This window comes from Martes martes (genome assembly GCF_963455335.1).
Source record: "Martes martes genome assembly, chromosome: 1".
Taxonomy (NCBI): Eukaryota; Metazoa; Chordata; class Mammalia; order Carnivora; family Mustelidae; genus Martes; species Martes martes.
Genome location: NC_137888.1, coordinates 198320484 through 198346368, shown reverse-complemented (window position 1 = coordinate 198346368; position 25885 = coordinate 198320484). Strand labels below are relative to the sequence as shown.

General features: G+C 47.1%; 1 protein-coding gene across 1 annotated transcript in view; it reads left to right on the top strand.

The window, feature by feature from the left end:
* The window catches only part of BSN (bassoon presynaptic cytomatrix protein), a gene marked incomplete at its 3' end in the record, with an annotated part of 88127 nt that continues 62242 nt past the window's right edge, over positions 1–25885 (top strand). Inside the window, exon 1 of the mRNA XM_080810713.1 lies at positions 1–373. Coding sequence (XP_080666839.1) covers positions 138–373 — 236 coding nt within the window. The 5' untranslated portion in view covers positions 1–137. The remainder of the gene's footprint in view (positions 374–25885) is intronic.

The window sequence follows — 25885 nt, the reverse complement described above, 5'->3', positions numbered from 1 at the left end:
TGCGCATGCGCAGCAGCAAGCGGCGGCGCGAGCCGAGCTGGGAGATGGCGGCGGCGGCGGCGCCGAGCGTGTGAGCAGCAGCCCGGGAGCCGCCGGCCCGGGCCCAGCACGACCCCGACCCCGCCCGCCCGCCAGCCATGGGCAACGAGGCCAGCCTGGAGGGCGGCGCTGGCGACGGGCCACTGCCGCCCGGAGGCACCGGCCCTGGCCCGGGCCCCGGCGCAGGGAAGCCGCCTTCAGCACCTGCCGGCGGCGGACAGCTCCCCGCTGCAGGCGCGGCGAGGGCGACAGCGGGACCACCCGGCCCAGGTCCCGGCCCCGGCCCCGGCCCCGGCCCCGGCCCGGGCCCTGGCCCTGGTCCCGGTCCCGGCAGGTAAGCGCGCGCCGCGGCACCTGGGGTGTGGGGGGGGAGCTGCAGCCTGAGGCCGGGGCCCGCGACCCCGCGACGTAGTCTGGACAGCGAGGTCAGACGTCTGGCCACACTTTGAACCCGGCCCGATTGGCGGGAGCCGGGTGGTCTCGGAGCGGCCCTCTTTCAAGTCTGCCTGCCTCGGTAAGGCAGGATGGTGAGTGAGCGGCAGGGTCAGTCAGGGCCTGCAGACCGTGACTCCGTCACGAACCCCAAATTTGCTAAACCCCCAACGCTGGGCTCAGGAGGGGCTTATGTAACCTCAGCCTAGTCCCTCCGCACTGGGGAGCAGTGGGATGGAAAACGTCCTCCCTGTCTGCTGGTGTCTGCATGTGTCCATTGTGTTGGGCCAAGGAAAGAGCACAATGGGAGTGGCTGTCAGGGAAGATAAGTGTCACTGCGAGGAACAGAGCGATATGGAAATAGTTGAACCATGAACTTGGTCATGCGCTTTCCTCAGGCATTTAGTGACTATAATCATCTTTGGAGAAAGGGAAAATGCCCCTGGGTACCAAAAAGTACTTATTTAGGCTCAAAATATGAACAGGGTCATGTGCTTTCATCAAGGTTTAGTGAAACACTCCGGGATGAGGCCAAATGCTATTGAAGCATCTATCACCAGATATGTTCCCATTGCCTAATGATTTAAATGACCACCTCAAACCAGAGAAAAACTGAAACCCACATAGGATGCTCTTAACAGAACATATCTGATCAAATACTGTGAAACCAGCTTGCTTAAAATGTATGCCAACTGAGGTCCGACAAAAACACTGAAGTGGTTGTGAATGCAGTGGGAGGGAATGCCAATATATGATAGATTAGTAGACTGAAAACTCAGGAAAGCTACCAAGAGACAACAGGATAAAATGGAAGGCATTATCTTTACACCAAATGGGCCTAGGGAGTAGCAAAACCCCAGGCGGGGAGGTGGGGGGAGGGGGCACTTCTGGTTCCATGTGAGTCTGCTGATCATGTTGTCTTAGCTCTTGTGTGTTCCCACACAGAAATTGTGCGGGAGCATGATTTTTGATTCTTCAGCTGTCCAACTGTGCCTCTCATGTGTTTATTTTCTCAGAAGTCATTTCTTAGACAAGTAACAGTAATCAAAGGCTCTTAAGAGCCTGAAACCGGACGCAGACAGGCCAGCCTGTGAGCACCCCCTCGAAAGGGAGACTCTGCCCATTTTACATTAGCTATTACAATAATGCAGTTGGTTATCATACGGTTCTTAGCACTGCAAATACTGTCTATTTTGCTGCGTGTTGAGCTGCTGTTTGAGTTTTAGCTTGAAGGAGCCTCACCCAGGCTTTAGAGCTTTCTCTCCAAGGGAAAGCGTCTACAGCTGCATGGAAAAACACCCTGTTATTGGTAGTTCTCTATATGGGGAATTTGACATTTATCTTCTGGTAACCAAACAGGCTGTTCTGCTTATAGTTTATCTGATGTCACACAGCCAAGCATATGAAAATCTGGAAAGATTTGGGCAGCTCAGAGGGGCAAGAAGGAGACCGGTGTCTACTACTCATATTCCTTTGCAGGGTTTCATTTCTCCCCCATCTATGCATTCTGCCACAGGGCAGACCCATGAACTACTGTGGGTTGAGGAGCCATGGGGTTCCTGTTGGAGTAAGTAGTCCCATAAATTGCTCCTTGCTGTGAGCAAGGCTCACCCATGGGCCTGTGGTGCTAAGGTCCTGTGGCTGTCAAGCTCAGGACGAGGGGCCCTCAGGAGGTGGGATTTACTGCTTCAGTTGATATTCAGCTTGAGAGACCCTCACAGGAGCAGCACCTCCATGGTGTATCTCTCCTTCAGCATTAGAATGGCTTCTGCTTCTCACCAGAGCATCTCAGGTACCTGATGCCAAGTTTAGCATGTTCTGCTCAGAGAGACTACTGAACAGATTGGCCCATTGATGGAGAAAAAGGCCCATGGCATGTGCTTCTGGGCATTCAGGAAAGAGCATCGGTGTAGTTTCAAACAGGCTTGCGAGCTTGGAGGCAGTTGGAAGCCTCACTGGGGTAGGTGGAGGGTCAGGTAAGGGCGATATCATTTTACTAACCCCAGAGGGGAGTGGAACTGAGGTTCCCGGGGAATCGATTCCTGGCTCTCTCCTGTTGCCATCTTACCCCTTGGTACCACAGAATTCGTCTTTTCATCCTCATATGAGCTCACTTGGTTCTGTGAGGGGGCGGTTCCTCCATGTATGACTGAAGAGCCTGACTTGAATCCTGTAAGCAGCGGCACCACCACACCCATGGTGCTGCCTCTTACCCCGTTTGGATGATATGGCACTTGGGGCATCGGAGAGTCCCTCAACGCAGGGCTCTCTGCTTCTGGTCTCAGGGTAGCATGTACTATTCTATAAGTTGTGCCTTTCTCAAGAAGTGCCATATCAGAGATGGCTCTACTGTCCAAGCTGTATGCCCTGGTGTGGGCTGCATCCTCCTAGAGGAAAGGGGACCTTTCACTCATTCATTCACTCATTCACTTATTTTTATGCCTGATGTACAGTGGCGTATTCGAGTTGATGGGATTTAACCTATATACATACCTATGACACATCACCAGCTCAAGACGACACTTTATCAGTAGCCCAGAAAGCACCTTTTTAAAAAATTGCACAAGGAAGCCACATAAGCCAGTGACAACCTGTCTAATCTAGACCAGCCCTGTGGACTTAGCAGGTTCTGACATTTGCAAATTGGTCTTCAGTCAATTAGCCAAGGTGTTTTGACCAGTATCAAGAGCAAGCACTGTGCTGGGCTCTGTGGAGGGTCTGGAAGGGTGGACAGTGCTCCCCTGTCCTCTGGTACCTCACAGTCTGCTTGGTGAGACAGCCCTCAAAGAGCTAAATCATGGAATTTGGCTGGGCAGCTCTGTGTCTGAGCAGCTCAGACTGAGACATGCCAGCTAGACAGTGCTTATGGAACGGTTGTCAAGTGAGAAGAGTGGAGAGGCAGAGCCAGGGTTCCAAAGGAGAAACCCAAGGCATGCTGGAAATATGGTAGGGATATGAGAGGTGGAGAGGGAGAAAGAGCATGAGGAATGTGGTCTACATAGGCAGGGGCAGCAAGCAGAGAATGGGGCCAAGTGCAGGCCAAGAGGAGAGCTGGGGCAGACCAGGGGAGGTGCCTTTCCCTCATTACCCATCAGAATTCCTGATCACCTCGAGGTTGCCTCTAACTCGCTTCCAGCTCCTCTGCCATGGAGACATCTTTAGCCAACGGCAGCGGGCACACACAGCCTGGTTGTGTTCTGGAAGGTGGGTTGAGGCTGCTCTGCAAGCTATCGTCTGAGTTCCTTTCTCAACGTGGGTTTGTCTTAATTCTATCCCAATAAGAAAACAAAACTAAAAGTAAATGGATTTGGGGCACCTGGGTGGCTCAGTCTTTAAGTGTCTGCCTTCTGCTCAGGTCATAATCCCAGGGTCCTGGGATCGAGCCCCACAGTGGGCTCCCTGCTCAGCGGGAGGCCTGCTTCTCCTTCTCCCACTGCCCCTGCTTGTGTTCCCTCTCTCACTGTCTCTCTCTCTCTCTCTCGTTCTGTCAAATAAATAAACTAAAAAAATAATAAATGGGTTTGGCAGGTATAGTATATCTGGTTTGGGATTAGCCAGACTTGTTATACTGTATCAGCTAACAGTTAGGCTCTAGAAAAATCTGGGCCTCATGTGTAAGGATGAAATGAAAGGATATAATTGCCAGGTTTAGAAATAACAGCCTTTTATCATTCAGAGATCCTGTTGGGCGCCAGGAGCTGGATTCTCATGGAGGGTGTGACGCAGGGATTGTACTAAAGTGACCTAACATCTGAATGGTGCTGATGTCAAAATTTCACCTGAAAGGGCAGCCATTTCTCATCTTTTGCCAGGGAGAAAGGGGCAGCTTTGAAAATAGAGCTTTTTCGAGCATTGGTAAGATAAATTGCTGCTAATCAAAAAAAAAAAAAAGTTATGATGATGGTGGGGAAGAAAGTTCTCCTCCTCCTCCTCCTTTTTTTTTAACTTTTTATTATGAAAAATTTCATATCTACATAGAACTTGAAAGAATAAGCCAATGAAGTCCCATGTTCCCATTGCCCAGCCAGTTATCACCAACTCATCGCTGAACAAGTCTGTCTGTCTTCCTCGCCTGCCCTCTCCCATGGAAGCACTTGCAGACATCCCCACATTTCATCATCCATATTTCAGTGTGTATTTCTAAGGCATAAGGACTTTGTATGAACATTACCACAGCACCACGATCACACCCAAACAGGTTAACAAATCCTTCTTCTTCTTTTTTTTAATTTTAAATTTTTAAAAAGTAATCTCTATGCCCAACATGGGGCTTGAACTCCCAACCCTAAGACCAAAAGTTGCATGCTCTACTGGCCAAGCAGGTAGACATCCTGATAACAATCCCTTCTTCATTTCAGCAAATACCAGCCAGGGTTCCGGTTTTCTGTTTATCTTATGAATTTATTTTTACAGTCGATTTGTTTGAATTGTGATCTAAACAGGGCCCACACATTGCATTTGTTGGGTATATTTCTTGAGTTTCTTTAAATCTCTAGGTTCCATCCCCTTTTTTTCCACCTTGCAATATATGATTGGAGGACTGTGTCATTTGTCCTGTTTCTCACATTCTGGATTATGCTGTTTGTGTCTCTGTGGTGTCATTTAAGATGTTCCTCTTTCCTGTATTTTTCCTTTAAGCTGGAACTTGTATCTAGAAGCCATTCAGATTCTAATTTCGTTCTTTTGGTCAAGAAATTCTAGGTTTTGGGGCGTTCTGGTGGCTCAGTGGGTTAAAGCCTCTGCCTTTGTCTCGGGTCATGGTCTCAGGGTCCTGGGATTGAGCCCCGCATCGGGTTCCCTGCTCAGCGGGGAGCCTACTTCCCCCTCCCCCTCTGCCTGCGCCTCTGCTTACTTGTGATCTCTCTGTCTCTCTCAAATAAATAAATAAATAATCTTTTTAAAAATTCTAGCTTTTTAAAAGAGTTTCTCAAGGGCTTTGGCCATGAAGGGGCTAGGAGTTCACTGAAAGTAAAGCCAGACTTTGGACTAGTTTGGAAGCCAAATAATGATGCAGTGGGACACTTTTCTATTCTTTTTTTCTAAGGTTCTTCCTCTGAGTAGGTTTGGTTCTGGGTTTAAGAGGGCAAAGCTTTCAGAGACCTTGGGTCATGCCTTTTCACCCAGCTTTGGGGAACCCTCCCTGTTTATGTGAGTAGAAGGTGCTAGGAGATAGGTTTGGGGCTTCAATAAATCCACTCTCTCCTCAGAGGTCCTGCCCTTTCTTTGTGTTAGTGATAAAAGTGGGGAGAGACAGACCCTGTGGGCTCCTTGAGGGGAAATCTGTTTCTGGAGATTGTGGCCCATGGGCAAGAGTTGGGATTGACTGGGGAGGTAGGTTGGCAAAGATGTCACGACAGTTCTAGCCACTCTCACTGGATGTCTGCTTCACCGTGGACACTCTGTGTTTTTACACACACTTGTTCCTTTCTCCCCCTATCTGGCCAGGCCGCTCTTGTGGGCCCCGTCTGCCTGGGTCTTCCTCATCCTTCCTACCTGGGGACTCATTGTTTACAATGGTGACACGGTGGCTGAGACCTGCCTGCCTATAGCAAGGGCCAAGTGTTGCTTTAGGACTTGAGGCCCTTCTGGTGAGCTGGGACTTGGTAGACAATCTAGCCACATGGGGTCTCCTTCCTGGGCCTCTCAGTTGGTGCCAGGGCCATGTCCTGCTGGCATTGGTGCTGCATTGGTAAGACTCACTCAAACTCCTTTCCTGCCTCGAGGGTCCCCTCCTTCTCCATTCCCCAGCATGGTGGTGGAAGCTAGTCATAGCCGGGGAGTGAGTTGGGACCATGGCCTCTGGGACCTGGGGGAGGGGAGATGGAATTCTGTATCCCAGTCTCTGCGGTTCCTTCCTGCAGATGGGGCTCTGGTGGGTGTCTGTTGCCCCCTGGCATTCCCGCAGCTCACGTCTCTTATACATTAGGTTCCGGTCAGCTGTGCCTATGGGATGGAACCTGACTCATCTGTGCTGTACCTTCAGTCCCAGGCTGGTCACAGCACTGCTCTGATCTCTCCATCTGTTCTTTGCTCTTATGGGTATCTAGGCTTCTTAAGAGAGCCTTGTTCTAGAAGAGACCACTTACATGGTACACCCACTTCTTTCTTTTTTTATTTTTTTAAGATTAAAGAAAATATTTTTATTTATTTGACAGAGAGAGACAGCGAGAGGAGGAACACAAGCAGGGGGAGTGGGAGTGGGAGAAGCAGGCCTCCCCCGCAGAACAGGGAACCTGATGTGGGGCTCGATCCCAAGACCCTGGGACCATGACCTGAGCTGAAGGCAAATACCTAATGACTGAGCCACCCAGGCGCCTCACCCCCGCTTCTTTCTAACAGGATGTCACATGGAGGTGTATTGGGAGCCTCTAAGGAACTCTAGCTCACCCTGGGATAAATCCAGAACCTTTTGGGTTGGCCTGGCTGCCCCTGAAGTGGGTGGGGTTGCTATTAGGGCCCAAGATGAAGATTTTCCCTGAGCGGAAGTAAAAGTGTTAGCTTCTGGGACTTGGCCCCAACCACTGAGGAGATCAAAAGGCCTTAACAGCAGCTCATGGAAGGATCATCCAGTCTGGGACTGCCCCAGACCCAGAGTGGCTCTCTAGTGCCATTGCCTCGGGGAGGGAGCTGTCCATTCCCAGGATGCTAGAAGAATCAGTAAGGCATTTGGGTGCTTTGGAGGAAAAGGGGGTAAGGAAATTTCCTGAGAGTCACACCTATACATTCCATGTATTTGTGGATGCAGGTAGGTAATAAGGGTCGCTTGCCCTTTTTGTATACAGGAGTGGTTGTAAGGGATTTCTACAATTAAGCTCTACTTAGCAATAGAAGGATTTTATTTATTTATTTATTTATTTATTTAAGATTTTATTTATTTGACAGAGAAAGACACAGTGAGAAAGGGAACACAAGCTAGGGGAGTGGGAGAGGGAGAAGCAGGCCTCCCACCTAGTAGGTAGCCCGGTGTGGGGCTCAATCCCAGGATCCTGGGATCATGACTGGAGCCGAAGGCAGGCATTTAGTGACTGAGCCACCCAGGTGCCCCACAATTGGAGGATTTTATTTTATTTTATTATTATTATTTTTTAATTTATTTATTTGACAGACAGAGATCACAAGTAGACAGAGAGACAGGCAGAGAGAGAGGAGGAAGCAGGCTCCCTGCTGAGCAGAGAGCCCCATGCGAGGCTCGATCCCAGGACCCTGAGATCATGACCTGAGCTGAAGGCAGAGGCTTAACCCACTGAGCCACCCAGGTGCCCCTTTATTTTATTTTTTTTTAAAGATTTTATTTATTTATTTGACAGAGAGAGAGAGAGAGAGAAAGAGAGATCACAATTAGGCAGAGAGGCAGGCAAAGAGAGAGGGGGAAGCAGGCTTCCTGCTGAGCAGAGAGCCCGATGTGGGGCTCAATCCCAGGACCCTGAGACCATGACCTATGCCAAACGCAGAGGCTTAACTGAGCCACCCAGGCGCCCCAATAGGATTTTAAAGTGAAATTTTATCCATGCATTCAGGAAACCCTCTGCTGAACACCTACTAGATGCCTATCCCTGGGTGAGATGTAAGGAGCAAAGGAAGGGCTGTGCCCTCAAGGAGCTCCCAGTCTGGTAGGAGTGAAAGAGACACTTGTTTAAGATTTTTACCCTCAACTTCCCTGAAAGGAGAGTTTGCTCCGGCTTTTTCTTTTTCTGCTTTTTTCCCCCAGAGTTAAGATAAATGAGAGCATGATTAAAAGGGGTTGTCTTATTTCATACTCTGAGATAGTAGAATATCTATTTGTATGGTGTTTTGCAGCTTACAAAACACATTCACAACATTAACTTATTCTGTTGGGAACTCCAAAGGCCTAATATGAGAGATTTAGAAGAACAGCCAGCTAGCTGACTTTAGCAAACCGAAATGCCATACACTGAGCACAGCTGGAGAACCGCGTCACTTCCTTGCCTCCTGCTCCGAGAAGATGGAAAATTTAGCACTAGGATGGGGAGGGCTTTGAGGACGAGAAAAGGATCAGGAAGTAGGACATCCGAGCAGAGGACAGCATAGGGTGGGGTGGGGAATGAAGAGTACTGGAAGCCTACTGGGTGGGGGTCAGAAACTCAGGTTTAATCAACCCTGACATTGCCCCAAGCTGGCTGTATGTGTAGTAGGTCCTCACTGCTTTCCATCTATAAAAGGACAGTTTTAACTAAGATGGTCTCCCAGGTCCCCTCCATCTCTGACAGGTTTTTTTGGTTAGATGAGTAAGAAGGAAGGGTGATGCTTTCTGCTATTCCTCGGCCCCTACTGAGGAGAGAAAATAGATATGTCGTGAAGACTTTAGGTTCATTAGAAGAGCTTTAAATGAAGGGGACTGCTCTTCCTCCAAGCCTTCGAGGTCTTTCGGGGTGGACAAGATGACCTCATGATCAAGCCCAGAACTGGAAGAGGGACTGGCTGGCCCCTTGCCTCTCAGTTGCTCCTGGCAAGGTGGGGGGCTCTTGAAAAGCTGCTGGTGTCCTTCTACCTAGTTGGCTGGCCAGCGGCTGGGCTCCTACTTGTGCCTGCAGAGCCTGCCTCGGGCTCCCTCTTTCCAGCTGGACATGGTCACTTATCTACCGAGCGTTGTTACACCTGCAACCCCCACGTGCTCAGGCCCCTGCTCTGCCTCCTCCTGGTGGGTGCTTGTGCAGAGTCCTTTACTTCTAGAGTGAGGAGATGGATGTGGGGCTCTCTGCAGTTTCTTCTGCAGCTTGTGGGCACTAAGGGCTCGGGGCAGGTCACCAATGTCAAGGTCTGGCCTGTGAGGCCTCTTCCTTCAGGAGCATGGTTTAGCTTCAGTGGGTGATCTGTTTGCTCTGTCCTCTTTTTATTTTGAGAATCTCAGCCAACTCCTAACAGATGCCAAAACATCTGCTTCTGTATTGTCTGAAGGAGGAGCTCTGCCTTGGGGTGAATACCCAGTGGTCCGTGGCCTTTGGTCCCTCCCTGGCAGATGACTCCACCATTGGAAAGCTTTCTTTCTGCTTGTCTGAAATTGGCTTCTTTGCACCTCCTCTCTTGGCCTGGCTCTGCCCTCTGGCTCACAGGCTTAGTAGGAGCTCACGACGCTCTTACCTCCTCAACCATGGGGTTCTTCCCTAGACTTGACTTCTCCAGGTCCTGTGACTGGGATGTGACTCTGGGGCCCTTGGCAACCTGGGCTGTTTGGCCCAGGCTCTCAATATCCTGAGGACAGGGAGGTTCAGAGAACAGGATCCAGGGCTCAGTATGTGACATGGATTACGAGTGACATGATCTGGAGATGAATGGCCTTCACTCATCAGCCTGAGAAGCCCATTCTACATCTCCCTCTGGCCCTGCACCCCACACTTGTCCAGCCTCGGGCTGGGAATCTCAGCACGAAGGCTGGATTCCCTCCATCCTGGGCTTGTGCGATCCGAGTGTGAATGTGAGGCCCTGCACGGGTCCCTGCCATGTCTTCTTTCATTGTACCTGGAGATCCCTTCTAACCTAGTGAGACCCTTTGGATCCTGACTCTGTCTCCTGACATAGGGATAATACCTAAGATAGTGTACTTGTTTCCGAAATCACGCTGGGAGAACTTCTCCCCTTCTTATGGCTCTGGGAGCCCACTTTCCAGACCCTTGTATCTCACTTTGATGGTCCGTGTTGAGCCCTCGAGACCAAAACCTTGCCAGCTCTGGGTAGAGGGGATTTCGGCTGAAGAGGGTGGTAGAGCCAGCTGCCACTGGAGAGGCAATCAGCCCTCGCACCTGTGGGAGCCTCTGTGCACTGCAGAGGACACTTCGCAGGCCTGTTCTTCCCTGGTCCGCCAGAGCGTTCTGGCCTGTTTTGGGGATACACTGACCTTAGACTCCGTAGGGAGGATGTCCTCAGGAGCAGTGAGCACTCTGCAGATGAAAATCTCAAACACACATGAAAGGAGAAAAGATGGCATGAGGAACCCCTCCTGTGGACCCATCACCCAGCTTCAATAATGATCAGTGTTTTGCCATCTTGTTTCATCTATATTCCTCCAACATTTTTTTTTTTTTTGGCCCGGAGTATTTTCAGTCAAAATCCAAATGTATCATTTCACTCATACTTCAGGATGTAACTCTAGTAGTTAAAAGCTGTTTTTATTTTAATCCAATGACATTATCACAGCTAACAAAAGTTAACTGTAATTTTTTAATATGATAATACCCAGCCCATGTTCAATTTGACTTGATTATCTCAAAAATGATTTTTTAAGGTTGTTTTGTTCAAATCAGGATCCAAACAAACATTGCATACATGTAGAATTTTCTATGTGTGTGTATATATATGTGTGTGTATATTTGTTTCAAAATAATAATGTAGATATTTTTACTAACAATAGTGCTAACGAATGTAATTTAAGATCTTGTGGTTTCTTTTGTCCTTAGTTTATCTCTTTCCAGGATGTCTGGTTCAAGTTCTATGTTTTATTATTTTTTCTTTTTTAAATTTAAATTCAATTAATTAACATATAATATATTATTAGTTTTGGAAGTAGAGGTCAGTGAGTCATCAGTCTTATATAATACCCAGTGCTCACTACATCACATGCCCTCCCTTAATGTCCATCACCCAGTTACCCCATTTCCCCAACCTCCTCCCCTCCAGCAATCCTCAGTTTGTTTCCTGTGATTAAGAGTCTCTTATGCTGGGGCGCCTGGGTGGCTCAGTGGGTTAAAGCCTCTGCCTTCTGCTCAGGTCATGATCCCAGGGTCCTGGGATCGAGCCCCACATTGGGCTCTCTGCTCAGCAGGGAGCCTGCTTCCTCCTCTCTCTCTGCCTACTTCTGATCTCTGCCTGTCAAATAAATAAATAAAATCTTAAAAAAAAAAAAAAAAGAGTCTCTTATGCTTTGTCTTCCTCTCTGATTTCATCTTGTTTTTTTTTTCTCTCTTCCCTATGATTCTCTGTTTTGTTTCTTAAATTCCACATATAAGTGAAATCATATGATAATTGACTTTCTCTGACTTATTTCACTTAGCGTAATACTTTTTAGATCCATCCATGTTGTTGCAAATGGCAAGATTTCATTCTTTTTGATGGCTGAGTAGTGTTCCATTGAAGATACATATATAAATATATAAACATATGTGTATGATATGTATCTCATGTATACATATGTATATAGCTAATTTTCTTTATCCATTCATCTATTGGTGGCACATGTTCTGTGTTTTAGAGTTATTAGAAATGATTCTTCTCAGGGTGCCTGGGTGGCTCCATTGGTTAAGCATCTGCCTTCAGCTCAGGTCATGATCTCAGGGCCCTGGGATTGAGTCCCACATCAGGCTCCCTGTTCAGCGGAGGGTCTGCTTCTCCATCTCCCTCTGCCCCTCCCCTTGCTCATGGTCTTGCTCTCTCTCTCTCAAAAAAATAAAATCTTTAAATAATGTTTTTTAAAAAAAAGAAATGATTCTTCTCAGTGAGGTTCTGCCATGAGGAAGATATATAATCAAGCTCTTTTTTTTTAAATAAGATTTTATTTATTTATTTGACAGACAGATCACAAGTAGGCAGTGAGGCAGGCAGAGAGAGGAGGAAGCAGGTTCCCTGCTGAGCAGAGAGCCCGATGCGGGGCTCAATCCCAGGACCCTGGGATCATGACCTGAGCTGAAGGCAGAGGCTTTAACCCACTGAGCCACCCAGGCGCCCCAATCAAGCTCTTTCTTTCCAGTTTGTGTTGTTTGTAAGGATTGCTTCCTGATCACTTCTCTGTTGCGACGATCTACTGCAGAGTAAATCAGCCCAGACTCAGTGGCTTCAAACAGCAATTTTTTATTCTCACTCATGCATCAGCATGCTGGCCGGAATTCTCCGATCTGGGCTGGGCTCCGGGCTCCAGGCTCCAGTTGGGTCCAGGTCTGCTCTCCATGTCTCTCCTCGGACAGCAGGGTAGCCAGGACATGTTCTTCCGGTGGTGACAGCAGACCCACAGGGGGCATGCCTAACCACACATACGCCACACACATACGCACGCACGCACTTCAGTCCACATCTCCTAACATGACTTCAGTCGAAGCAATTCATATATAAGCCCAAGGTTGAGAGAAGGTGCAGCAGTTACTCTGACTGTATAAGAAATTACCCTAAAATTTAGTGACATCAAACAACCACTCTTTGGTTCACAGATTCTGTAGGTCAAGGAATTCAGGCCGGGCACATGGCCTGAATTCTGCTCTCCTGAATTCTGCTCTCTGGTGTCTGGAGCTTCAGCTGGAAGACTCGAAGGCTGGGGATGGCAATCCTCTGACGGGTCTTTATCACTCACCTGTCTTACAGTTGATTCATGCTAAGAGCTGGAAGCCTCAGTGCTTCTCCACATGAGCTAGTTTGAGCTTCCTCTCAACATGGTTTCTGGGTTTCAAGGGTATCCTAAGAGAAAGACAGAGAGAAAGCCAGCTAGAGGCCATACTGCCTTTTATGACCACTGTTATTTTTGCCACGTTCTATTCAGTGAAGCGGTTCTAAAGCCCTACCCACTTTTGAGTGGAGGAGACAAGGACTCCATCTCTTGGTTGGGAATGTCCAGATTCTATAAGAGCTTATGGAAATCTTGTTGAGGCCATTTTTGGAAAATAGAGTCTGGCACATCTGGAAAAATAGACTCCACCCTCAGTGGGAGGAATTGGAAAGTCACATGGCAGAGGGCAGAAATCCATTGTGCACAACAATGCCATCTACCATACTTCTATCTTTTTTTATCGCTTCTCGGCCTTTTGGCTAAGATCAAGTATACCATACTTCTATCTTTTTGATTTAATTTTCTTAAAATTATGTAAAACTTCCATGTGATTCCAAATAAGATGAATTGAGAGAAGTCTAGTTCTATCTTGTTCCTTCACCTTGGTTTCCTTCCCTGATAAGAATTCACCTCTATCAGATTTTTCCCCCATTGTTTCTTCTTGAAAATATAAAGACAATGTATATTTATTTACCCCTCTCTTTTTCATCTATATATAAAAAGTAGCAAATTCTGAACACTGTGCTGAACTTTGCTTTTTTTCGCGTAACATATCCTGAAGATCACCCTGTAGGAGAGTGGAGAAATCCTCCTGATTCTTTTTTTGCATCTGTACAGCGCTCTATCATATGGGCTGGCCGTAGTATTACAAATCACCCCACATTGAGGAACCTGGTATGTATGTCATTTTGTATTTTTACTGGTGTACCTGTGGGCTAGTGTATCTATTGGACGGTTTCCCAGTGTATCTATGGGATATTTTGTATTCTTACCAGGGTAGCTCTGGGTTAGTTTCCTATGGGATGCACATTGTGCTGTGTTTTGCCAAGCTGGAGGGGCAAGGGCAGAGGTGGGGTACTAGTGAGGGGTTTGGACCGTGTTCAGGTGCAAGATGATGGTCACTGGACCAGGAAGAGCAAGTGGCAGGGAGCAGGGAGAGAGGAAAAGTGCTAAAAAGTGCTCACCTTCTGAATATATGCTGAATGTAGAGCCAGAGGAGTGCTCAATGGCTGCCTTTGAAGAGTTAGAGGAAGAGAGGAGTCAGGAGGACCCCTGAGTTCTGGCCTGAGCGTGTGGTACTTGCTGGGGGCCACCGGCATGGGGCCTAAGATGAGAAGTTTGTTCTTGGCCAAGTTGTATTTTAGAGACACCCAAGTGAGACATTAGGTAGGCAGCTGGGCATTGAAGTCTGGGCTGGAAAAATAAAGTAGCACCTCACCTGCATGTGCATTAATATTAATGCCACCTGCTTCCTACAAGTACCCTGAGAAGGAGATAAGGAAGAGGAGGAAATTAAGGCAATACCGGGGTTCCAAGAGGGCGGGTCAAGTACAGCAAATCTGACAAACTTTGATCAAATGAAAGTATTCAGGCTGAGGCCTGGAGTTAAATAGCAGCCGGTGGCCTGGTTCCCACCCAGGGTTGAGGATCTGAAGGTGAGCGGGGAGATTACCGGCCCTATTTCCTGCTACAGAGCTATTTGAATTAGACTTGATTAGGGGTTTGGTTCCTGTCCTCTGGGAGCTCTGATGTAATGGGGGGATACCTGGGAGGGGGGGTGCTCTGAGGACCCACTGCAGTCCTTCTTACTCGTCTTCACATACAGCTGCTGAAACAGATACAGAATTTGGGCCTCCAGCTGGAGAGTTCCCTTGAGAGGCCTGGCCCATCCCACGGGCTCTCAGAATCCACTGCAAGTTAGGGTTTCAGCCCAGGCTACCAGAGCCACAGAAAATACCTGCTTTGCCATGGGAAGAGTGCCATTTTGTCTCTTAACCATCATTTGTGTTCATGAAACTCCAGGAAGTTCGGACAGTGGGGGTTCCCTTGGTAGATTTGGGGGATTGGGAAGAGGCGAGGAGGGAGGGATCTCCAGGTCTTTGGCTGCTGCTCTGGAGTGGTGATCTGCTGAGGGGCCCCAGGGGCAGAGACACCAGTGTGCCTCTGGGCTTTGTATTTCTCTGGGCCCAGGACCCTGGGGGCAGGCTGTGGCACGTGGAGCTGGCTCAGAAGCCAACAGGCTGGAGTAGGGCTGCCCCAGGAGCCAGGCATCCGTCCCTGCTCTCCCTGTGTACTGTAAGCATTTTTGCAAATGATAATGCTTAGTGCTGACGGGCCAGGGGCAGAGGGGTTTCCCGCTGGGATGTGTCTGGGGAGCTGTGATATTATGAAAGAAGGGCAGAATGGGAATGGACAGAGCAGGACAGCTGGCCATGGGAGCTCCCAACATACCAGGTCTGCCAGTAATCCTAACCCTTTTGCCTAACTCCTCAGCTTTACCAGAGTCTAGTGTGGAGCCCACCCAAGGGTCCTTGCTCTCACTGTCCTCGGCCGCCTCCCCCCTGCCCCCCACCCCAGGCTACCGTGGTGTCCACCTTGGCTCGCTTGAGCTATGAAAACACAGAGACGGAGTTGCTGCAGGCACATAGCCTCTGCTCTGTCCCCACCCAGGCACTCAGTCAGGAGTGGGGAGCCCTACAAAACCCATCTAGGACTCTGGGGACAGGTGTCATACAGCCATCTTCTTTTCTAAATGGTAAAAACCTCCACACCCCTGAGTGCGGAGTGTGGAAGTAAAAAGGTCCTCCCTCTCCTCAAGGCAGAAAGCCTGGTGGGGATGCCGGCCGGGGGGCGGGGGGCGACACTGCTCCCTTTCAGTTATCAAGACCCTGGCTTACTGCTCTGGTGGGGCTGCCTGGTGGTGCTGAGAACACATTTTCAGAGGCATGGAGAAAGAAGAAACTAGAAGCTTTGCCTTTTGGGAAAGCATTTGTGTTCCCTGTACTCCCTCATGAGTGCTTATTCTGGGATGCCTGGGCCTACGAAGTGGAGGGGCAGTGACCTCAGAAGTAATCAAGGCTGAACCTCCCGGCAAGGTTTTCAGGAAACGTGGGCCTCCTTCAGCCTCCTTTAGCTTCATTTTCCCTAGTCCCTAATGGCAGCTCAGGACAAAAACAAGATGTTCAGATAAAGGCATGCATTGCTTTTGAAAAGATAATAATGATACTTAGTAGTAATTGATTTTGCTTATACAGTAAACTTTCCCCTGTGTAGTTCTGTCCGGTGGAGGGTCAGGATCACTGGTAAGGGATGGAAAGACTGAGGCCAGAGAGGTTTGTTCCAAGAACCCCATAGCAAGGCAGGGCAGGAACAGGACGAGGAGCAGGACCTTCCCAGCCCTGGCCTCTGCTTGGTGGATCTCCCCGGCCACTTTGGGATGAGGAAACTCTCATGTGTTCAGTCAAAAGACTGGGCATCCGGTGTGAGGACTGGTCTGCTTGACACCCTCCCTGTCCCTGGATAGAGTGGGCTGCGGGGGGAGGGAGCAGGGGACAGTGTTAGGGTGACCTTGGTAATTAAGGCTCCAGGGCCAGAAGAAAAGAGTACAGGCCCCACTGGGTGAGGTTTGGGGACAAAGCCTTGGCTGCAGTGAGACTCCTTAGAACAACCCACCTTTGCAGTGTGCTCACCGCGGGCCAAGCCACAGAGGCCTCTGGGCCATAGGTCGGAGGTCTTCATTCTTGGGAATGACGATGGAGATGGCTCAGTCTTCCCTTCTGCAAGCTGTCACGGATGCTGGGGTAATTTCTCGAACAAGCTAACATGCTCTAGGCCGTCCTGGAACGTACAGCCTTCAGGAACAAGACCCACCACCGTGTAAGTGATTCCGGGAAAGCGTGCTGAGTATTATTCGTTGCCATGCCACTGGAGTGGGTTTAGACACAAAGGGGGTGAACAGCCCCATCAACACCCACCCCCAACAAATTCACCTCTCCAAAGACCCTGCTTCACCCCCAGGGCGGGCTTTCCTCCAAGCGCAGACTCATTGTTTAAGAGTGTCCTTTCTTTGTCCCACATTTTTGTTCACGGTTTGTTTTCATTCAGTGTTTGTTCATTCAACAAGCATCTATGAGTCCACTGTGTATCAGGGTGTGTGGACTCTGAGTTCACAGAGGAAAGGCAGTGTTAGCCCGGTTGGACCCCGCAGTCCAGGGGAGCCAAAAGGGCTCAGCCAAAGCCACACACTTAAGAGAAAGGTGCACCAAAACTCGGGCACCCCCCAGCCCTCCTGTTTTGCAGTAGGTTGGCCTGATCCTCCCATAATGGCTGCTTGTCCACACGCACATGCACTTTCAGACCCTGATTCCTTCTGGGAAGGAATCTAGGGACAATCTAGTGGCCCCATTCAGTGGACACATTCCTGTCTTAGCTGCCGATGCCGCCTTCAGTGGGCTTCTGATCACACTGCCCTTCTGGAAGCTCCCTTCTCGGTTTCTAGAGCACCCCCTTGTTTATGTGTTGGTCTTCTCTGGGGCGCCACATGCCCCGCCTGCCTGGGGGGCCACAGGACTCAGGACTCAGCCCTGAGCCACGTGGCTTTTCCCTCTCATGCGACAGGGACTGCGAGCTGACAGCCCCCTGATTCCTCTATAGCTTGGGTTGTCAGCCTTCAAGTGGACACCTCCACATGGTGTCCCCAGCCCCCGCCTACGCACAGTGCCACCGTCTGCCCTCTCTCCTCTCCCCTTTGGCTGGAAGAGTACCCAATGTTGGGTTCAGAGGACCTCTTTTCTCGGAAAAACTTAAGCCCATACCACAATGGAATGAATCTGACATAAAATCTTCTTTTAAGACAGGAATGTTGAAGGTTTTGTTTGGTGTCCATAAAAGATCTTTAAAAAGTCTTTTGTTTTGGAATGGAACCTCTTCCTAGACCCAGGCCCGGGGTCCCTAGGGCCATGAGGACAATAGACACACCCGAGCTCAGTATGGATTATCAGAAACCCCGTTGGTCTGGCTATATTTGCCAAGGGAGGGAAATCATAGGGAGGGGGGAGATACTGGAGGTGAACCGGAGAGCGGGAGCAAGAAAGCCTGCACGCGGTGGCCTCCCTCAGCTGACCATGACACCACTGATCCCAGTGCCAACTGCATGGTCGCTTAGCACGACTGGGGCATCCCAGTCTGGATCTCATCCCAGACTGGATTGCAGAGGGGCCCTGGGCTACTGAATCCCCAGCAGGGAGGGCATAGCAGGGTTCCCATGAAGGGTGATGAACCCTTATTCATGACTTCAAGAAGGAGTCTTGCTTGGAGGTGGCTCTCACCCCTCTTTGGATCCTGATACCTCATGTGCTTCTCCAGGATCTTGCCTGAGGAGGACTCTCATGCCATCCAGGCTTATTCTTTGTCTTTGTTCCCATGCTCTCTTCTTGGCTTCCTTCTTTCATATGACTTGCCTGACTCTGATAGATTCAGGTACTTTTGAGTTTTAACTGTATCAATGAGACTCTTCTGGATTTTTAGCAAAGTTTTAATGTATTTATTTAAGTCACCGCTCCACCCAACATGGGGCTCGAACTCAGGACCCCAAGATCAGAGTTGCACACTCTTCTGACTGAGCCAGCCAGGCTCTGATGGAATTTTTAAAAAATTACGCAAGTGAGTTGTAAGCTTATTATTCATGCGAATTTTCAAACAATCCAGTCGCTGAACGAAACATCTGTTTTCCCCTGTCTTTCCTTGCATCATTACTTCTCTCTGCCTATTTCTAAGAGCTTTCTGCAGGCACATCTGTGGATCTATTGTGTACTTACACACACGCTTTTTGTTCATAGTAGCTCAGCTTCATTTTCTGTATTAACAAACATTTAATCACCAAACAAAACTTGCAGACCCTGAATGCCCAAGGACCATTGTGGTCAAAATATTGGGTGACAATAATAAAGTAGCAACCACTCCAGAAATCAGTGCTCTGGGGGAGGGTGCGTTGCTTAGAAGGGGGACATGAAGTTAGGCTTAGCCCCCTTTTCCCTGCTGAGGGTTAATGAAAACTGGGGGCACAGAACTCTGTAGGGTCTTCACTACCAGAGGGAGCTGGCCAAGACAGAATGGGATGGAAACTCTTGAGTTGGCCAGGATCCTGGGCAGTCAGCAGACCTTGAACTTCCCCTTCTTCTTCCTCCTCCTCCTACTCCTTCTTCCCCTCCTCCTCCTCCTCCTTCTTCTTTTTCTCCTCCTCCTCCTTCTACATTGAACTCCTATTTAACTGGCCCTTGGAGTTCAGCATTTGGGCTCAGGAACCAGACAGCAATCTCTGTCTTCGCAGGTGATAGGAGAGGCACGACGAGGGCGAACTGAGCAGTGGCTCACGAGGACACAAGCTGCTGGTCACTGTTTCTCTGCCAGGCCCTGGTGCTTGGGATACCTGCTTATTCTGGGGAGGGCCACCCATGTGGCATCTTCTGTTGTGACGCTGGAACCTCTGGGGTCCCCAGGGCTACCTGGCCTGCCCTCTCTGTTGGTGCCAGTGGCTACGCCCACTGCACTGGCTGCGGCGCGTGTGCCTTCCTTGGCTGCATTCAGGGCCCCTCCACCATCCGCCTTAGACCCCATCTTAGATCCGCCCACTCTCTCCACTGGCCGCCGAAGGACTGACACATACTTTTTTTTTAAAGAAATGGGATCACACTGAATACATTGTCTTGCAGCCAGCTTTTTTCACAGAACAATATAGGGAGACATTTCTCCCTATTCTCCCCCTCCTCCAGGAGTCAACAGTTTGGGGCCCAAGATTACTTTCTGTCCCCGTGTCACTTCTTGAATTGGAGGGATCGATAGTGCCTGTTGGAGGCCGTTGTCTGCTCCTGTGCCCTGGCCACGTGTCCAGGCAAACGACCAGGCCCTTTGTCGTGTCTGGACTCCTACTTGCACAACCTTTGAGGGGAACATACTAGAGCAGCACCCCGCTGGGGTACGACAGTGGCTTTGCCCCTGAGGCTCTGCTTCTGAACTTGAGAGAGTTTCCTCTGAAGGCTCCAGTCTGTGTTTCTGGCCGGGGCCATCTCCTAAATGTGGGCGTCCACACGGAATTCCTTTTTCTTCTCCGGTACGTGGGATGAATTCGTTTTTCTTTATTTATAGCTTCTTCAGGTTGCGTTGCTCAGATGCTCAGTCAGCTGAGCAGAAGACGGCCTGCCTAGCGTGGCCATTTGCAGCGCAAGGAATCAGCTGTGGCTGGCATCTTACCTTGCCTCTTGGTTCCAGATGGTGCTCTATATTAGTATACGCTGCCTATATGCCCCTCCAGAGATTCAATCCCAAATCTGAAAGAGGGTGACCTCTTGCTGGCCTCTTCCCTACTGTCCTCTTCCTTACTAAGGATTTGGGTATTTGGAATTGGAAGATTTTTTTTCTAGTGCAACCCAGCTCCACCTTGGATCAGACCTCTACCCACTCCAGGGCACGATGATGCTTGGAGTCATCCATTCATTCAATAAATATTTATTGAGCACCTACTGCAGGCCAAGTACTATATTGTAGGCAGTCTTCACTGCTGGCTACGGATCATGTACTGCTTCCAGATCTCTTCTCCCTCTCCTCCTCTTCCTCCCCCTCCCCTTCCTGCTCCTTTTTCTTCTCCTCCTCCCCCCCTTCTTCTTCTTCTTTATTAAATAGGCTCCAACCCAGTGTGGAGCCCAGGGTGGGGATCAGACTCACAACCCTGAGATCAGGACCTGAGCTGAGATCAAGAGTCGGATGCTTAACCGACTGATCCACCCAGGTGCCCTCCAAATTTCTCCTTTTTTTGTAGGTTTTCCTACTACTTGTGGAAGGCTTTTGCCTCTAAATTTGCCCTAGGAACATGATTTTGAATTTCCAGCTAATCACATCACAAGAATTCTTCCTTGGGTTCATACTCAAGGTCTACCCTACTAGGAATACTTTTAGTCTCCTAAGAATTACCAACCAACCAGGAGGCACGTTTCCTGGGGACCGGGCTCGGTGTGTTTCTGAGGAGGCCCTAGTTTTATAGGGTTGAGGGTGTGAGAGCAGGGCTTGAGGGTCATAAATGCCCTAGTCAGTTCCCAGACTCACTGCCCATCCTTCTAGTGCCCTTTAGCTGCTTTTTTTTTCATCTTAAGTTTTCTTATTTGTAAGAGTGGAAATGCTAAGAGGCCTTGCCCTGCCTGCGTGGTTGGTAGGAGGTTGATTATGTGAAGAGGGAGCCTGGCACATAGAGGGAGAGCTGAGAACACAGTAGCTGCTGGGGGTGATGATGCTCTTACTGTTTTCACTCCCAGGAAAGAAAGGCATTGAAATCATTAACTGTTTCATCAGCCAAGGTTTGTTTTTTCTTTTTAATATATTTACACTGCTTTTTATTTTTTTTAACTTTTATTTTTTTTTACTTTAGTTTTTTTTAACTTTTATTTTATATATTTTTTAAGATTTTTATTTATTTATTTATTTGACAGAGATCACAAGTAGGCAGAGAGGCAGGCAGGCAGAGAGAGAGAGAGAGAGAGAGAGGAGGAAGCAGGCTCCCTGCTGAGCAGAGAGCCCGATGCCAGGCTCGATCCCAGGACCCTGAAATAATGACCTGAGCCAAAGGCAGAGGCTTTAACCCACTGAGCCACCCAGGTGCCCCTACACTACTTAAAAAAATTTTTTTTGTGAATGCTTAGTACATTAGCACAGAAGTACACACTCACAGTTCAGAAATGGATATTGCATATTGGAGAGAACAGGTTCAGATAGTATTTTGAAACATTTTATTGAGATAAAATTCATGTATCATCAAATATGATGATATTTGCCTGGTGTTTAGTACAGAGTTGTGCAGTCTACAATAGCAGCAATCCATGTTTACAACGCTTTCAGCACACCAAAAAGAAACCTTGTACCTGTTAGCCGTCCCTTCTCATTCTTCCCCAACCCTAGTCTTAGGCAAGCATTCTTTTACTATCTGTCTCTATAGATTTGCCTCTTGTGAACATTTCATGCATTTCATTTAATATTTTTGTGTGTGTCTGGTTACCTTCACTTAGCATGTTTGTGAGGCTCATTCACGATACAGCATGTATCAGTGCTTCATTCCTTTTTGTTGCCCAGTAATATTCTACTGTATAGACATACCGCATTTTATTCCTCCATTCATGGACATTTGGGTTATTTCCAGTTTTTGGCTTTGGCTGTTATGAGTAATTCTGCTATGAACATTTGAGTACAAGTTTTTCTGTAGATATGTTTTAATTTCTTCTGGATATATTCCTAGGAGTAAAATTGCTGGATCGTATGGTAACTCTACATTGCACATCTGAAGAACTGCTGGGCTGTTTTCCAAAATGACTGCACCATTTTACATTCCAACCAGCAATGAATGATGGCTCCATTTTTTCCCACATCCTTGCCAACACTTGTCATTATCATTCCTTTTTCTTTTAGCCATCCTACTGGGTTTGGAGTAGTATCTGTTGCAGTTTTGATTTGCATTTCCCTAATGACGAATGATTTGAACATATCTTCGTGTGCTTATTGTCTATTTCTGTATCTTTTTTAGAGGAACATCAATTCAAATCCTTTGCCTCGTGTTTAAATTGGGTTGCCTTCTTATTGAGTTGTAAAGGTTCTTTATAAATTCTAGATAGTAGACTCATCAGATATTCGATTTGCAAATGTTTTCTACTATTCTGTGGTTTGTCTTTTTTCTCTGTTAATGATACATTTGCAGTCCAAAAGTTTTAAATTTTTATATAGTCCTGTTTACTTTTTTCATTGTTGTTGTTTGTGCTTTTGGTTTCATATCTAAGAAATCACCCAACCCAAGGTCATGAAGATTTACTTGTGTTTTTTTCCTAAGCATTTCATGGTTTTAGCACTTACATTTTTTTTTAAGATTTTATTTATTTATTTGACAGACAGATCACAAGTAGGCAGAGAGGCAGGCAGAGAGAGGAAAGGAAGCAGGCTCCCTGCTGGGCAGAGAGCCTGATGCAGAGCTCCATCCCAGGACCCTGGGATCATGACCTGAGCCGAAGGCAGAGGCTTTAACCCACTGAGCCACCCAGGCACCCCTTAGCACTTACAATTTTTAAAAAGTTTTTTAAATTTATTTTAGAGAGATTGTGTGTGAGAGTGGAGGGAGGGGCAGAGGAAGAGGGAGAGAGAGAATCTCAAGCAGACTCCCTGCTGAGCGGGGAGCCTGATGTGGGGCTCAATCCCAGGACCTTGAAATCATGACCTGAGCCAAAATCAAGAGTTAGCTGCTCAATCAACTGAGCCACCCAGGTGCTCCTTAGTTAGTGATCCATTTGAGTTTATTTATTTACTTGAGTGAGAAAGAGTGAGTATGAGCAGGGTGAGGAGCAGAGGGAGAGGGAGAAGCAGACTCCCCGCTGAGCAGGGAGTCAGATGTGGGGCTCCATCCCAGGACCGGGGGTCAGGACCTGAACCAAAGGCAGACGCTTAGCCAACTGAACTACCCAGGTGCCCCTTGAGTTAATTTTTTTTAAAAATATTTTTTATTTATTTATTTGTCAGAGAGAGAGAGAGAGAGCGTGCGAGCGAGCAAGCACTGGCAGACGGAGGCAGAGGGAGAAGCAGGCTCCCCGCCGAGCAAGGAGCCCGATGTGGGACTCGATCCCAGTTCGCTGGGATCATGACCTGAGCTGAAGGCAGCTGCTTAACCAACTGAGCCACCCAGGCGTCCCGCCTTGAGTTAATTTTTAAGCATGGCGTGAGCTAGGAAACCAACATCATTCTTTAGCATGTGGATATTCAGTTGTCCCAGCACCATTTATTGAAAAGACTATTTTTTTTCTATTGTGTTTTCTTGGCATCCTTATCTATAGGAGAGGGAGACAGATAGGGGAACTTTTGGTCAGTGGAGCAGTCAGAACACATATACTTATCAACTAAGTTCACCATCCTACATGAGCATGGTTTGCAATATCTCAAAACAACTACAGTAGTAATATCAAAGACCACCGATCACAAGATCACCATAACAAATATAATCATGAAAATTTTGAAATATCTTAAGACTTACCAAGATGTGACACAGAGGAACAATGTGAACAAACGCTGTTGGAAAAATGATGCTGATATGTTTGGTTAATACAGGGTTGTCGCAAACCTTCAATTTGTAAAAAGAAAGAAAAAGCACAATATCTGCAAAGTGCAATAGAATGAGGTCCACCTATATTTAGGAATGTGTTATTTAATTTACATTTTGTGAATTCCCCAAGTTTCTTTCTGTCAATGACTTCTAATTTAATTATGTTATGTTCAGAGAACGTATTGTTTGATTTCAGTTATTCTAAATTTATTGAGATTTGTTTTATGACCTCGCTCTAGAATGTTCCATGTGCACTCGAGTGGAGTGTGCACACTGCCGTTGTTGAGTGGAGTGTTCTACAGATGTCTGTTAGGTCTAGTTGGTTTATAGTGTTGTTCAGGTCTTCTATTTTCTTGTTGATCTTTTGCCAAGTTTTTCTATCTGTTATTAATAAGTATTGGCATTGAAGTCTTCAGTTATTGTTGAATTTTCTTTTTTAAAATTCTTTTTTTTAATTTAAATTCAGTTAATTAACATATAATGTATTATTTGTTTCAGGGGTACAGGTCAGTGATTCATCAGTCTTATATAATACCCAGTGCTCATTACAATACATACCTTCCCCAGTGGCCATCATCCCCTGAATTTCCTTTTTCTTTTTTTCTTAAGATTATTTATTTATTTGCGAGAGAGAGAGAGAGAGAAAATGAGCAGTGGGGAGGGAAAGAGGGAGAGAGAAAGAAAGAGAGAAGCAGACTTCCTGCTGAACAGGAAGCCCTATGCAAGGCTCCATCCCAGGACCTGGAGACCATGACCTGAGCCAAAGGGAGATGCTTAACCTACTGAGCCTTCCAGACGCCTCTGTTGTTGAATTTTCTATTTCTCCCTTTAATTCTGTCAGTTTTTGCTTCATGTATTTTGGTGCTTCATTATTACGTGTATATATATTTATAATTGTCTATAATTATATATATTATGTAATAATTGTATACAATTATAATAATTGTGTGTAATTTCAATCTTTCTAATGGATTGGCCTTTTATATCCATTTTTTAAAAGATTTTATTTATTTATTTAAGAGAGTGAGTGAGAGAGAACAAGCAGGGGAGGGAGGGGAGCAGCAGACTCCCCACTGAGCAGGGAGCCTGATGCGGGGCTCAATCCCGGGACCCTGGGATCATGACCTGAGCTGAAGGCAGATGCTTAACAGGGTGAGCCACCCAGACGCACCGAACTTTTGTATCAATCTTTATCTTCAGTAACATCTTTTGCTGAAATAGACTAAAATCTATTTAGTCTGATATTAGTATACCCACACTAGCTCTATTACAGATGCTGTTTGCACCGTACTCTTTTCCCATTAAAAAAATTTCAAACTGTATCTTTGAATCTAAAATGTGTCTCATAAATAGCATATAGTTGGATTTTTAAATCCAGTTTGATAATCTTTTGGTTAGATCGTTTAATCAATTTTTATTTAAATGATGTTATTGGTATGGTTGGATTTATATCTACTGATTTGTTTTTTGTTTTCTGTATGTTTCATGCTTTTTTATCCCTCTTTTTCTCCTTTACTTCCTTCTTTTATATTAAATGGACACTTTCTAAGGGTAATGTTTTAATTCCTGTGATGATTTTTTAAATATATTTTAAAATTATTTGCCTCCTGGTCACCTTAAGGTTACAATATCCATCTTAGTCTGTCAGAATCTACTTCAGATTTAAGGTAACTCAGTTCCACTGAAATTTAGAAACCTTACTCCTCTATAATGCCAATATTTCCTCCCCCTTTTTGTGCAGTTATTGTTAAACATACTACATCTATGGGTTACAAACACTGTTATAATGTTAATAATTATTACTCCATATAATATTACATAATGTTATATATCACCTAAATAGATCTTTAAAAGAAGCTGAGAGAAAAAAGGATAGCAAGCATATATTTGTGGAGTTTGTTACATAAACCTTCTTATTTACCATTTCTGATTCTCCTCATTTTTTTCCTGTGGATTCAAGTTACTATCTGATGTCTCCTTACCTCAGTACAGCTTTGTTCCCACCCACCTGCTTTGTGCTCTTTTTGTCA